Source organism: Coenobita brevimanus, chromosome 46, assembly GCF_032717465.1.
Source record: "Coenobita brevimanus isolate Jiangsu-jjx chromosome 46, ASM3271746v2, whole genome shotgun sequence".
Classification (NCBI taxonomy): Eukaryota; Metazoa; Arthropoda; class Malacostraca; order Decapoda; family Coenobitidae; genus Coenobita; species Coenobita brevimanus.
Genome location: NC_136999.1, coordinates 7,664,304 through 7,680,672, shown reverse-complemented (window position 1 = coordinate 7,680,672; position 16,369 = coordinate 7,664,304). Strand labels below are relative to the sequence as shown.

Genomic DNA, 16,369 nt, shown 5'->3' with positions numbered 1-16,369 from the left:
AAAATGCCAAAGGTAATGGTACGAAATCTTCACCATGCCGCCGCTAGCAGTAGCCCAAGCAAATATTGGATGAATTCTCTGGATGAGTGTAGTGATGATAGTGATACGTTGTTGGATGATGACAGTGATGGTTCAGATGCTGACTGACACCTTATCTGATTGCAAGACTGACACTGATGACACAGTGCAACCATAACACATCATTACCTGGCCCCAATGCACAGGAATAAGAAAGCTTGGCTTGGAGGAATGGCTGGTTAGGGTGGTTATGGCTATGTATGTGGGTGCTCACACCCAGGTAAGAGTGAATGGAGATTTGAGTGATGAGTTTTCCATAAATGTTGGTGTGCATCAGGGGTCAGTCTCGAGTCCCATGTTGTTTATTATGGTACCTGAAGCCCTTTCACGTGACTTTAGAAACGGACTCCCGTGGGAGTTGTTGTATGGTGAAGATTTGGTGTTGATTGCAGAGAACGAAAGGGAGTCGGAGGAAAGGTTTAGGAAATGGAGAGATGGTATGGGTAACAAGGGTTTAAGGGTAAATGCAGATAAAACAAAAGTGATGATACCTAGGGCTGGTGACAGTACTGTCAAAGACGAGGGAGAGTGGCCAAGTGCAGTTTGCCACAAGGGCGTGGGAAGTAATTCCATCTTGTGCGGTGTGTGTGATAAATGGGTGCATGAGAGAAGGAGGGAGGTGAGAAGACAGGAAGAAATCAGTAGGATAGAAGTTGTGGAAGCAATGAAGAAAGTTAAATTGGGGAAAGCCCCAGGAATTGATGGAGTGTGTGGTGAAATGCTGAAGCATGGGGGAGAGATAGTAGTAGAATGGATGTGGAAGATGTGCAGATTGGCCTGGGAGGAAGGTAGAGTCCCGGAGGATTGGAAGTCAGGTATAATTATTCCCTTGTACAAAGGAAAAGGGGAAAAAGAAGTGTGTGGTAATCATAGGGGCATTTGTCTTCTTAGTATAATAGGAAAAGTGTATGGTAGGATACTTATAGACAGAGTTAGAGAAAGAACAGAGAAATTAGTTGGAGAAGAACAGGGAGGCTTTAGGAAGGGAAGAGGTTGTGTAGATCAGATATTCATTCTTAGATCTTTAGTGGAAAAGTTTCTAGAGAAGGGAAAGAAGTTGTATGTGGCTTTCATGGATTTGGAGAAAGCATATGACAGGGTGGATAGACAAGGATTGTGGAAAGTGTTAAGAATATATGGAGTAGATGGGAAGTTGTTGAATGCTGTGAAGAGTATGTACGATGGTGCGAAGGCTGCAGTGCGTGTGGATGGTGAACTAAGTGAATTTTTCTCTTTGAAAGTTGGGTTGAAACAGGGATGTGTCATGTCTCCATGGTTGTTCAATCTGTACATGGATGGGGTAATAAAAGAGGTACAAGGTAGGGTAGTGGATGTTGGAGTGGCCCTGGTGAGAGAGGATAGTGTTTGGAAACTCCCTGTACTGTTGTTTGCAGATGATACTGTGTTGTTGAGTGAAGACAAAGGGGAGCTGCAAGGCTTGGTGGATGAGTTTGAGAGAGTGTGTAAGAAATGGAACCTAAAGGTGAATGTAGGGAAGAGTAAAGTGATGGTCTTTGAGAGAGGTGAAGTTAGTGAATGTACAGCGAGGTTAGATGGTGAGGAATTGGAAAATGTGAGTACGTTTAAGTATTTGGGTAGTGTGATGAGTAAGGATGGAGGTTTGGAGGGTGAAGTGCTTGAAAGGGTACAGCAGGGAAGAAAGGTTGCTGGTTCCTTGAAAGCAGTGATAAGAAACAGGGAAGTGAGCATGGAAGTGAAAAAGTTACTACATGACAGTATTGTGATACCAACTCTAACGTACGGAAGTGAAGCTTGGACATTGTTGGAAGGACACAAGTCAAGAGTGAGAGCAGTGGAAATGAGTTATTTAAGAGGAGCCTGTGGAGTCACGTGGAGAGACAGGCTGACGAATGAGGATATAAAGGAGCGTTGTGGTGTGGATGTGGATGTGATAGGAAGCATTATGAGGAACACACTGAGGTGGTTTGGCCATGTGGAGAGGATGGAGGGTGAAAGACTGACGAAGAGAGTGTATGTGAGTGAGGTGGAGGGGGGAAGAGGGAGGGGGAGGCCGAGGATGAGATGGAGGGATGGGGTGGAGAGGTATATGAGAGAGGGGTGTGTGAGTTGGGAGCAGGGCAGTGAAATGGCGGGGGACAGGGTGACTTGGAGGTGATTTGTTTGTGGCCACCCCAAACGGGATTGAGGCATCTGGCAATAGATAGATAGATAGAAGAGATGTAGTGGTATCAGAGGTAGACTGCAAGATAACGTTGATTTTATGTGTACGAAGTGTCGGGGTGAGCAGGTGGAGATTGTCAGACGTGAAAGGATTGAACTTGCTGGTGAATCTCTTGAGTGTGTGGAAGAGTTTTGTTATTTGGAAGACATGTGTGCTTGGAGGTGGGGCTGGAGCTAGCTCTGTGACTAGGGTGAGAAGTGGTTGGAAGAAGTTCAGGGAGCTCTAGCCTCTCCTGACATTGAGAGGACTCTCCCTATGTCCTAAGGGGTCTTTGTATGCAGCATGTGTTAGGAGTGTAATGCTGTATGGTAGTGAGACCTGGGCAGTGAAGGAGGAAGATATTCGCCGGCTCAGACATACAGAAATGACAATGATTAGGTGGATGTGCAGTGCGTCCCTGCGTCCCAGGCCTGGAGGAGCTGGGTTTACGATGGAAGAGTTGAGAGGTAGGATGGGACTGGAGTGTATTGGTGTTGTGATGAGAAGGGGTAGATTGAGATGGTTTGGACATGTGGAGAAGATGGAGGATGATAATTGGGTGAGGAAGGTGAGAAGTGTTAATATTGGGGGTGGGGTTATGAGGGGTAGACCGAGAAAGACATGGGACGAGGTCATTAAGTGTGACCTCAGGGTTAAGGGACTGAACAGGGAGGCTGCAATGGATCGTGCAGCATGGACAGCCGCCATTAGGTGACCAAGGCCGACACATGCAAGCATGTTGAAGCCTTTAAAAACCAAACGAAAAATGAAACAAACCTGTTTCAGAGGTAAGTTTTGTCTTTGCTATATTGTGTTATATACCATTGAACTCGGGATTTTTTCCTCTATCTTTTGACAATATTATTTTTTTCCTAATATTTTTTTCTTATTATTTGAAAACTGCCACACACAGGATATATATGTAAACAAACACTGACGCTGTGAATCGGTTAAGCAATGCTAAGTGGTTCGTCACATCGTAGAACCTTTACTTCTACTGAATCAGTATAAAAAGTATTGATGCATTCCTGATAACATCAATTTCCTCTACCTCCCTTCCAATATACCATGTTTTGTGGCATATAAGATGCATTTCCCCCCTTAAAAATACTCTTGAAAAGTCCCCACGTATCTTCAATGATGAATGTCAAGAGCTCAGACTGGAAATATCTCTGGCTCTATTCAGTTACCTGATAAACTGCATCACTGGAGGGGGGGGGGAAGGAAAAAAAAAAAAAAGAAGCAGCAGCAGCTGTAACTCAATGTTGTGCTGCTCTCGGGTGTCTGCCCTGTCCTCTCCTCCATCCTTCTTTCCTTCCATCTTCTTCTGTCTTTCTTTCCTTCATTCTTTCCTCGTCTTTCTGCCTACGGGTGACTTTGCACTCGCTCTTCTGTCTTTCATTCCTTCATTCTTTCCTCTTCCTTCTGCCTGTGGGTGACTCTACACTGAGTGACAAGCCAAATGGTTTCTTGTACACCAGGAAATCATTTACTGCACTGGGTGGTAACCATATAACCAAATTTTGGTGCCTAGTGGTTTAGTGGGTAATTATTGTGCTCCAATCGGATTGAGCCGGTGAAGGTTTATATCCAAGGGATGGTTGGGGTTTATTGCTCACGTAATGCCACTCAGGGATGAGTGAGGCTGGTCACTCTCATCTTAAATGTCAGGACCAACTCCCTAGTCCAGGGCTCCTACGCTCCTCATGGGGCAACGTAAGATTGGATGATGGATGGATGGATGGATGGAAAAAATCAGATGCACTATGTTTACTTATACTTCAAGGACAGCCACATCTTTTGTGTTTACATACAAACAATGCTGCCACCTGGTGTCTGATGGTTTATGTTATAGGAAGTCCTCTGTGCAACATGGATTTTTTTTAGGATGAACAAGTGCTTGTAACTGTTTATTGGCCTTTATTTTTTGTGACTTTAGATTCTCTTTGCATGAATCATGATGATACTTTACATGCAGGCAAGTGACATAAGGACAAACAAACCCAGCTGGGTCAAGCTTAACAGAGAAGGGTCAACTGAAGCACTTTCTGGTGTACATATATATGACTGTGTTGCAGATTTTCCTTTGACAGTACTTCCCACTCACGGCTTGAGCCCGGCAGCCAAGATACCGATGTTTGAACATGTCGGTCGGCTGGCCGAAGTTCTGAGGGACTTTTACGTCCAGATAATAGCAAGTAAATTCGGATAATGGTTAAATAGAGCCAAGGTCCAGCATCTGGATAATGAACACATCCACATACTGAGCGTCCGGATAAATGAGGGGCTACTGTACATGCATGCACCTCTCATTATCTCAGTTCAATGCCATTCATCAGTCTACCATATACCGTGTGTGTGTGTATATATATATATATATATATATATATATATAAACAGTATATATATTTTTTCACTCTTATCTTAAATGTCAGGACCAACTTGCCTGTACCCCGGGCTCCTATGCTCCTCATGGGACAACGTATGATTGAATGATGAATGATGATGTATATTTTTAGGCTGAAAAAATCGTTAGGTACCATAATACATATGGTATTAGCATCAACTAAGCAGTTACCATATTATTCAGAGCTTGATTCAAATGGATAAACAAAGCACTGACCTTCATGTTAAAAACTCGTTTATATATGCAGTGATTATGGCAGAAAGCTGCTTTAAATCTATCATAATACTGCACAAGCCAAAGCTGAAGCCATTTTCATTTATTCTGACATAAATGAACAATGTCAGGGGTAAGAAGGGTATTGTCCCATACTGCACCAAGCATGTCATGCAAAGCATACTGAACCCTGAGGATAAATCATCTGAACAGGATCTTGCTAAAGTTTGCAGCCAACAGTGATATTCAAGATCATTACATTAGAACTAATACTCCAAACAACAGCATTAACGACTGTGTCAGATTATTGGGGCTATTTATATGTTCAATTATGGGAGGTCTGGACATACCAAATCTTTTCAAAACTGCACATGATAACTACTACTAAAACAACTGTAGCGTGTGGGCTGATAATTACAGTACATATGGTTATGTCAATTTTTGGCTAACTGATAAAGTGAATTTAAAACTATCATTGGCCTAGAGTAAAATTCTAAAAAACATGCCATGTTTATCGCCTAGGCCATTTAACAGAGCTCATTAATATACTCATTAAGGGACTAAAAACAATTTACCTCACAATGGACATTTTCATTTTTTGACTAGAAGCACTCAATATAACAATAATTACAATGCTGAATTATAATACAACTTATATATATATATATATATATATATATATATATATATATATATATATATATATATATATATATATAAAAGTCTTTCCAAACCTGCAGTAATTCCCACCCTTCTGCTAACTCTGGTAAACCTGAACCATCTTGCAACATACACAACACTATCAACAAATTCCCTACATGGCATAAGTTAATAAACATATAGACGGAAAGCTGAGGGGTATATTAGCACAAGAATACGATATTTCCAGTGCCAGATGGGGGTAGTCATATGGCAGTACTGTACAGCAAACTCGCCCCTAACGCGAGGGTTTCGTTCCAACCGTGGTGCGTTCGGCGTGAAACCGCGGAAGTTTTAACTGCTCCTTATTTTGCTCCCTAGACCCCTTAAATGTGGTGTTTTGCTGTTATCTGTCATTGGTAATCAATTTGAAGCACTTTAAATGGTTAGAAGGTTTATTTAAAGTTATAACTTACAAATACAGTACTGCACAGCAAAACTTCAACACACAAATACGTAAACACAAGGCAACATTCCGATGCCGATTGGTTTCGGGGCAATTCGTCGTCAAGTCAATTCACCATCACAACAATAACAAGACAATTCGCTGTCATTAATGAAGACAGCTGTGGGTGATGCTAAAATATAATTCAAAGGCGAAATAAGTATATTTATAGAATGACGGGGAATCGTTCAAGGTGCGAAATGTCCTGACGGGGAATCGCCCATGTTTTGACGGGGAATTGTCTGACAGCAAATTGACCTGAAGGAAAATTGTCTCGGAACCCGCTGATCATGGATAATCGTATAAATCAGGTTAACTGGTTACAAGGCTTTAGTTAATGCTTTAACTTTATTTAAGTGCTTTAACTTACATACCAGAAGAGTATATATTATCTTACAAATACAGTATCGTGGAAAATCAGTAGAGCAAATCTTTAACGAACAAATAAAAAAGGGCAATATTCTGACGCCTATCAAGTAAACTAGTTATAAGACTTTATTTCTTGGTTTACCATTATTCAATAGTACTTTAACTTGTACATAAGCTTACCAGAACAGTAATGTAAATATTTAACATACAAATACAGTACTGTGGAAAAGCAGGACACGATCACCTGATCAAAACAAACTGTGCGTGGTCCTGCGTTGATGTTCAAGGATTTGACCTTTCAAAGGCCGCCTCTCTGTGTAAATTTATAGTTTTCGTAATGGTTCTTTAATCTTACGTTGTTTTATATGTATCCCAGCACTAACCGCGTATAATTGCAAGCGCGTTCGGCGAGAAAGTGTTCGGGGCGAGTTTGCTGTACTAATATACCGTAGGTGGATGGCTCCCCTGCCCGGAATTACAAACATTCATCAACTCCCTCCCTATTCCCGAGGATGGTGGAATGTACGAGAGGGGCAACTTCAGCCTGCAGCCCACCAGGTTCACTTCCACATGAACCCAGGGTCACACCAACAAAAAGACAGTGGATTCTCAACAACCAAGCTTGCATATGTACAACTGTGAGCTACAGTTTTTGCTCTCCCTCTACCCATAACCATGGCTGAGAATAAGTTGTTGCTAGGGTTGCACACCAAATGAAGATCTGTTGATAGCCAAGAATTTTTGTAGATAGGATGTCTAAGTTTCATCATAAACTATTTCTCATGCAGCCTAACAAGGCTTTGAACTAGCACTCGGACACATGAAATCATGGCAATGACTTCCTACAGCCAGGGATATGGGCTGGGGGGTGGGCAAAATTATGACTCACAAGTGTACAGCAAATAAATAGTCTTGTACCTCCAAAGACATAGGAGGGAGGAGAGGGACTAAATTTTGAATTTGCCTTCTCCTGAAATACACATCCTAGAGAGATGTGAGAGCTTTGCTCTGTATCTCCCCATCTTTACTAAGTTCAAATGGATGGATGAATGATATGGATTATGGTACATTATGTTGCTATAAAAACATTACAACACAAAAGTCATAAACTTCCTTTTCTAGTGTTCCAGTATACTTTACCTGTCAATATGTCACCTTATCAAAGCTCCTGATTACTACTATTACTACCCTATACATCAAGTACGGGTGTCCAGGACAGCTAACTGACAAGTTTTTAAAGATGTTTTATGTAAGACAGTTCTTTCAACAGGAGGTAAATGCTCTTCATTTCTCAAAAGGGAATTTAATTTCCAATAATGTACATATGCACTGTGCATCTCAGACTGCAAAACTTACCGTTATTTGCAAATAAGAAACATATTAGGAAAATTATTATTATTCGTATAAACATAATCCTGTCATCAGTGTGCAGTATTATAAAGTAATCAGTGTGTGCAGTATTATAAAGTAATCAGTGTGTGCAGTATTAAGAAATATAAACATACATGTGCATTAAATTAATTTTTCTGGGTATGTTTTTATAACAATCCAAGTTACCTTTAAGCAAGAAAAACTGATTAAAAAAAAAAAAAATGCCAGTACCACCAGTTTGGTACCTCCATAATCTAAAACTCTTAACTTAGAACTAAAATGGACTTATCATTTTAGTATACTGCACTTTGAATTTTTTATTTAATATGATGAATACTGTATTACAAAAAGTCTGCAATATCTGTCTGAGGAACTTGTGTACCTTAAGAATTCAATGGCCAGAACAGCCATTTCTGAGGACGGTGCAGCCCACTGTTGCTCCTGGAAAATGTTTGCATTATTTGTTGACTGACCCAGCTGGTCCAGACAGGTCCGCCCGCCAAGGCTTCCGTCCTCTGCCTGATGGATGGTGGTGAAGCAAATCCTTGCTTGCTTCAAACAATTAGGCTGGCCAAACAGTTCTAGCTGCCTGGCCAGTTAAGTACACAGCTTGAGATCCAGAGTGAAGATCCCTGATGACTGCCAATGACCAGGGCTCCCAGCCCAGGAGGCTCCACGGGTGTCCTGGTGGAGTCCTCCCAGACTCTAACAACCTGGATAAGTATCATCCAGGCAGACAGCTGAAGATTCACTTAGCAGGAAACTCCCACCTAAAGCCCAACATCCGGTGGTATGCCCAGACTGCTCCAGGCTTATGTGCCCAGGGCAGTCCAAGCAGCAGTGGTGATCGTATGATTACAGGCCTAGACTGCTCCAGGGTCTCGTGCCCAGAGCAATCCAGGCAGACATGTAGCTCTGAAGAAAGGCCCAGACTGCTCCTGGCTCTCATGCCAAGGGCAGTCCAGGCTGGAGATAGCAAGGCTGAGATGTCTCAATCCCAGCCACCCAGGCCAGGCTCCGTGCCTAGGTTGGTGTCCTTCGTTGTATGAATGTTCTGGTGAGTAGCAGCAGCAGCTGTTCTTGAGGCCATTGGACCTTCCTCACACGATGGGGAGGCTGTATGCCTCACACCCCTGGGAGAAACAACCCAGACAAGAGGGGTAGACCAACACCAGGAACTGGAAGGCAGAAGTTCTGCCCTACAGGTAGCCTGGAGCAGGTCGCAGGACGGGACGCTTCCATCACCATGGACCAACACCCCTTTGGCATTACTTGCTATTACCAGGAAAGATTGGCAACATCAGAGAAAATTCTGCTTTACTATAAAGGTACATTGCATCCCCACCTAAGAAGCACACAAACTCATACACCCAAACCAGGCAAATAGTAAGGATAAGTATGCATAGTAATCATACTTATTCTTTGTCCAATTTACTGTGGATGTGGGAGTTCATTTACATATTAGAATCATTCATTCTGTATAAAAAAAAAAACACACACACACACACCTTACTCCCACCCCCCATGATCCTCTTGACCTACCTTCTCAGCCTCCAGCTGGTTGAAGACATATTCTATTACAACATCATCTTCCATTCCCAATATAGTTGTAATCTTCTCTGTAACCCACGGTTTTACAACTTCCAAACGTACTTTAGTCATATCAACCTGAAAAGATTAAGCTTTATGTCAAGGCGGTTGTTGTATAAATCAACCAATTAACTGAAAAAAATACAATAATCACCAGCAATGAAACATGAAGAGCTTTTATAGTATGTACTGTGATGCAGCACTTATACACCAGCTATCTATCTATCTATTGCCAGCTACAAGGTACAAATCTGTCATGTGTCAGTGCCATAAGTTTTTCAAATGTATGAGGTACCAGCATTATCATAGTGAAGATATACACCATTATTCTGAGGATATGATAAATAACTTTGAAATGTACTGTAGGTATAGCTAAAGACATGGCACCAAAATAACACAGAAGCTCAATTTCCTGGTTGTAAAAAAGAAGGTCCCTCAACTAACTGTACTTCCCAGTCCCCCCAAAAGAGGATGATGGACAACAAAAAGGCAACTTGTCCTGCAGTCCACTCGGTTCACATATCACATGAGCCAGGATCGCAACACCAACAAAATAGAGGATGTTAATATAATACTAGCAAACTATGGCTAAAAGGGGTAGTAAATGATAAGAGTAATATACTGGAAACAAATAATCTTGTAATATCTGTGCACTAGCCAAAGAAAAAAAAAAGTACTGGTATATTTTGGAGAGAGAGAGAGAGAGAGAGAGAGAGAGAGAGAGAGAGAGAGAGAGTGTGTGTGTGTGTGTGTGTGTGTGTGTGTGTGTGTGTGTGTGTGTGTGTGTAACAAAGGTCAAGAGAAACTAGTTTACAGAAGGCGAGTGTAAGAATGAAGCTCAGATGAATGGGAATGAATTAATTTATGCCAGAATTTTCCTCTCTTTTGATTAAGACAAACAGAAATCTCCAGGATCCTATTCATCCAAATGAGACCAATTCTGAATTAGTATAACTACCATTCAGCTGAATAAAACATCTGACACTGACAGGAATAGAACCAAGAGTTATCCTGATCATGACAGGGTTAAGGAAAGAGTAATTAAATACCGGTATATATATGACTGCATAAAGGTGTGTTAGTGCCACCACTGTACTGTACAGACTGAGACTTTGGTATGGCAAGAGTGTGAAGAGTCACAGATAGTGCTGTAACCGATACAATTCGCCGAACCGATATATTCGTCTATCCATTATGCCAGTGGTTTCCAACCTTCTCTAAGTCTCCCCCCCCCCCACTGAATGACACATTCCCTGCGCCCCCCTTCGTCAAATACTGTATTTTACTGGCATAGTTGGCAAATGTCAATAAATATCATAGATTCTTAATCTTTGAAACTGTTTATATATTCACATAACTAAATTTCCTTATTCTATCTATCTGTCAATTGCCAGGTGCCTCAATCCCGTTCGGGGTGGCCACAAACAAATCGCCTCCATGTCGCCCTGTCCCCCACCATTTCACTGCCCTGCTCCCAACTCACACCCCCCTCTCTCATATACCTCTCCACCCATCCCACCATCTCATCCTTGGCCTCCCCCTCCCTCTCCCCCCCTCCACCTCACTCACACTCTCTTTGTCAGTCTTTCACCCTCCATCCTCTCCACATGGCCAAACCACCTCAGTGTATTCCTCCTAATGCTTCCTATCACATCCACATCCACACCACAAGGCTCCTTTATATCCTCATCTGTCAGCCTGTCTCCCCATGTGACTCCACAGGCTCCTCTTAAATAACTCATTTCCACTGCTCTCTCTCTCGACTTGTGCCCTTCAACAACATCCAAGCTTCACTTCCATACGTTAGAGTTGGTATCACAATACTGTCATGTAGTAACTTTTTCACTTCCATGCTCACTTCCCTGTTTCTTATCACTGCTTTCAAGGAACCAGCAACCTTTCTTCCTTGCTGTACCCTTTCAAGCACTTCACCCTCTAAACCTCCATCCTTACTCATCACACTACCCAAGTACTTAAACGTACTCACATTTACCAATTCCTCACCATCCAACCTCGCTGTATTTTCACTGACTTCACCTCTCTCAAAGACCATCACTTTACTCTTCCCTACATTCACCTTTAGATTCCGTTTCTTACACACTCTCTCAAACTCATCCACCAAGCCTTGCAGCTCCCCTTCGTCTTCACTCACCAACACAGTATCATCTGCAAACAACAGTACAGGGAGTTTCCAAACACTACCCTCTCTCACCAGGGCCACTCAAACATCCACTGCCCTACCTTCTACCTCTTTTATTACCCCATCCATGTACAGATTAACAACCATGGAGACATGGACACATCACTCTTTCAACCCAACCTTCAAAGAGAAAAATTCACTCATTTCACCATCCACACGCACTGCAGCCTTCGCACCATACATACTCCTCACGGCATTCAACAATGTCCCATCTACTCCTTATATTCTTAATACTTTCCACAATCCTTATCTCTCCACCCTGTCACATGGTTTCTCCAAATCCATGAAAGGCGCATACAACGTCTTTCCCTTCTCTAGAAACTTTCCCATTAAGGATCTAAGAATGAATATCTGATCTACACAACCTATTCCCATCTTAAAACCTCCCTGTTCTTCTCCAACTAATTTCTCTGTTCTTTCCCTAACTCTGTCAATAAGTATCCTACCATACATTTTTCCTATTATACTAAGAAGACAAATGCCCCTATGATTATCACACACTTATTTTCCACCTTTTCCTTTGTACAAGGGAATAATTATACCTGACTTCCAATCCTCCGGGACTCTACCTTCCTCCCAGGCCAATCTGCACATCTTCCACATCCATTCTACTACTATCTCTCCCCCATGCTTCAACATTTCACCACACACTCCATCAATTCCTGGGGCTTTCCCCAATTTAACTTTCTTCATTACTTCCACAACTTCTATCCTACTGATTTCTTCCTGTCTTCTCACCTCCCTCCTTCTTCCAGCCATTCCCCAGCCACTTACACTCGCATCACTTCCATCCTCTATGTTCAATAATTCCTTAAAGTGTTCTCTCCATCTGCTCACTTTTTCTCCCTTCTCCACCAGTAATCTACCATTTTTATCTTGCACTCCCCTGCTAACTTCACTGCCACCCTGTCTTACTCTCTTCACCTCTTTCCAGAACATTTTCTTACAGTCCCTCCATTTTACACTCAAATTCCTTCCAAATTCCTCATCCACTCTTTTCTTACTCTCTCTAACTAATCTTTTTACCTCTCTCTTTCTTTCTACATATAACTCTCTCTTCTGCCTCTCAACTTCTTCCACGCCCCTATTTCTCATCCATGTATTGTATGCTTTCTTTTGTGCCAAGGGATTTCTCAAACACAGAGGATGGAGACGGTGGATTGTCTGCTCTTTCTGATTAATCTGCTAGCCTACAGAGCGCAAAAATAATCAACATGCTGCTAATTACATGGAGAGTGATTTCCATTTGTATACATAATTAGTGAAGAATTGATTGCTCATGTAATGCCACTCAGCGATGAGTGAAGCTGGCCATTCTCATCTTCAATGTCGAGACCAACCGCGTAGCCCCGGGCTCCTACGCTCCTCATGGGGCAATGTAGGATTGGATGATGGATGGATGGATTTAAGAATTTGGTAATGAAAAGTTAAATCTGGTAATGAAAATTGGAGTTTGGTAATGTGGCCGAGGTCAGATCTGACAACTCTGATTGTCGCCCGACCATGCGATGGTGAAACACTCACTCAGGTCAGTGAGCACATGACTACACTTGACAGGGGTAACAGTAGGGGTCTTGGGTAGAGTCATGGTGATGCTGTAGTATTCCACGAGGCCAGAAAGAAATGCAGCTAGATGAAGAGGCAACTGCTCAGCAAGGCAACTGCAGGAGACAGGCAGCTTCCGGTCTGTCTGGCGGCGCGCGGTTTGAATTGTCAAAATGGTCGAGATAACCATGCTGAACAACGAAAAAGGGTATAGATCTATGAATGACGAAACAATGAACTGTCGAATAACTAGAGTTTGGTGTGTAAGAACTTAGTCCGGTAGCTCATCAGTTCCAATAAAAGTGAATTCCGGTCTACTGAAGTCCATTATATTGAGGTTTTACTGTATCGTTAATTACCAACATCTGTATCAGATTTAGAAGCTAAGTGTTACATGTTTACCATTTGTCCAATGACAAAGTGCTGTGTACTTTTAAATCACAAATGTTACAGTATGTGCTTTTTGTTTCCTAGTATTTGTCCAGTGGCAAAGACGTTACTGATGAGTATTGATGTGTCTTCATAAAATTTTAAAATATAAAGGTATAGGTGGTAGGTGCGGGCGTTCACTATCCACTCAATCGATGTAGTGCTGCTCTCGGATGTTTGCCCATTTCTCTCCTCCCTCCTTTCCTTCCTTCCTCGTCTGTCTTTCTCTGCTTCATTCTTTCCTCGTCCTTCTGCCTGCGGTTGACTTTATACTCCCTCTTTTAACTGTCTTTCTTTCATTCTTTCCAGTTCCTTCTGTCTATGGGTGACTCTACACTGGGTGACAAGCTAAATGGTTTGCTGTACACCAGGAAACCATTTACTATGTTGGGTGGTAACCATATAACCAAATTATGGCGCATGGTGGTTTAGTGGGTAATGGGGGTGCTTTCAAAGCTAGTATTCCGGTAGATGGCACCATGATTTGGACAAACACATCCCTGCGCTGCTTAAAAAGCATGTTTTTCTTCGTTAAATATCTACACTGTTGTGTAAAACTGTGAATCATAGTAGTGTCATATACTGTAATATAAATACTGTAATACAAATAGAACATGTATATATAGTGTAGCGTGAATTGTTTATATTTACCATAAACTGAAATTAAAATATCATTGATGGAATGTGATGGCAACCCACCATTTCAGTGGTCCTATATTATTTAATTTCTGTTACATTTAGTGCATGTTAGGTTCTTAATACATAGTTTGTTCAGACTGTACATTATGCCTAGTGGGTATCTTGACTCATCCAGTCTCTATGTGGGCAGAAATTTAATGCTGAGTAAATACTGGGACTCAACATTTTGTTCACTCCCTTCACCCATGTGCACCACAAGACAGTCCTGTGTTAAGTATTTTCAAGAGAGATTTGTTTTCAAAACAAATGCACAAGGACTAATGCTTAAAATAATGCAATTTAGACTACTTGTGGTCTGGTTAGGCTAAATGAAGTAAGGTACTGTAATTGCTTTGGAGGGTCAGAGAGGCAACACGGGACTGTCTTGCGGTGCGCATGCATGAAGGGAGTGAGCAAAATGAAAGGATGCGAAGATGTGTAAAGGATGCAAGAGTGTATAGAGGTTGGGGAAGTGGACTTTCTGACCACTACTTGGTGGTGGCCAGAATTAGGATGCAAGTAAGATGGAGGAATAGAAGGGAAAGACGAGAGGAAGGAGTAGTTGCAAGGAGAGTGGAAAGGTTACAAGAGGATGAGAAAAAGGCAGAGTATAAGAGAGAAGTGGAGGAACGATTGGGCAAATATGAATTGGAGCAGATGGGAGACGTGGAAGGTATGTGTAAGATATTTACAGAAGAAATATGTGCAGCATGTGATGTGGTGTGTGGAAGGAAGAGAAGACGGAGGGGGGTGCAAGGAACAGCGTGGTGGACTGAAGAGGTGAAACAGGCTGTGGCACAAAAGAAGAAAGCATACAATGAATGGATGAGAAATAGGGGCGTGGAAGAAGTTGAGAGGCGGAAGAGAGAGTTATATGTGGAAAGGAAGAGAGGGGTGAAAATATTAGTAAGAGAGAGTAAGAAGAGAGTGGATGAGGAATTTGGAAGGAATTTGAGTGTAAAATGGAGGGACTGTAAGAAAATGTTCTGGAGAGAAGTGAAAAGAGTAAGACAGGGTGGAAGTGAAGTTAGCAGGGGAGTGAAAGATAAAAATGGTAGATTACTAGTGGAGAAGGGAGAAAAAGTGAGCAGATGGAGAGAACACTTTAAGGAATTGTTGAACGTAGAGGATGGAAGTAATGCGAGTATAAGTGGCTGGGGAATGGCTGGAAGAAGGAGGGAGGTGAGAAGACAGGAAGAAATCAGTAGGATAGAAGTTGTGGAAGCAATGAAGAAAGTTAAATCGGGGAAAGCCCCGGGAATTGATGGAGTGTGTGGTGAAATGCTGAAGCATGGGGGAGAGATAGTAGTAGAATGGATGTGGAAGATGTGCAGATTGGCCTGGGAGGAAGGTAGAGTCCCGGAGGATTGGAAGTCAGGTATAATTATTCCCTTGTACAAAGGAAAAGGGGAAAAAGAAGTGTGTGGTAATCATAGGGGCATTTGTCTTCTTAGTATAATAGGAAAAGTGTATGGTAGGATACTTATAGACAGAGTTAGAGAAAGAACAGAGAAATTAGTTGGAGAAGAACAGGGAGGCTTTAGGAAGGGAAGAGGTTGTGTAGATCAGATATTCATTCTTAGATCTTTAGTGGAAAAGTTTCTAGAGAAGGGAAAGAAGTTGTATGCGGCTTTCATGGATTTGGAGAAAGCATATGAAAGGGTGGATAGACAAGGATTGTGGAAAGTGTTAAAAATATATGGAGTAGATGGGAAGTTGTTGAATGCTGTGAAGAGTATGTACGATGGTGCGAAGGCTGCAGTGCGTGTGGATGGTAAACTAAGTGAATTTTTCTCTTTGAAAGTTGGTTTGAAACAGGGATGTGTCATGTCTCCATGGTTGTTCAATCTGTACATGGATGGGGTAATAAAAGAGGTACAAGGTAGGGCAGTGGATGTTGGAGTGGCCCTGGTGAGAGAGGATAGTGTTTGGAAACTCCCTGTACTGTTGTTTGCAGATGATACTGTGTTGTTGAGTGAAGACAAAGGGGAGCTGCAAGGCTTGGTGGATGAGTTTGAGAGAGTGTGTAAGAAACGGAACCTAAAGGTGAATGTAGGGAAGAGTAAAGTGATGGTCTCTGAGAGAGGTGAAGTTAGTGAATGTACAGCGAGGTTGGATGGTGAGGAATTGGAAAATGTGAGTACGTTTAAGTATTTGGGTAGT

The 16,369-nt window shown here is 42.1% G+C and overlaps 1 protein-coding gene across 5 annotated transcripts in view; it reads right to left on the bottom strand.

Moving 5' to 3' along the window:
• The window catches only part of Srrm1 (Serine-arginine repetitive matrix 1), a 179,404-nt gene that overhangs the window by 148,892 nt on the left and 14,143 nt on the right, over positions 1-16,369 (bottom strand). For all 5 annotated transcript variants that reach the window (XR_013897175.1, XM_080271562.1, XM_080271560.1 and 2 more), the window contains exon 3: positions 9,307-9,432. Coding sequence is in view for 4 of the 5 variants with exons in the window: in XM_080271562.1 (XP_080127688.1) it covers positions 9,307-9,432 (126 nt within the window). In the remaining variant the exon portion in view is untranslated. The remainder of the gene's footprint in view (positions 1-9,306; positions 9,433-16,369) is intronic.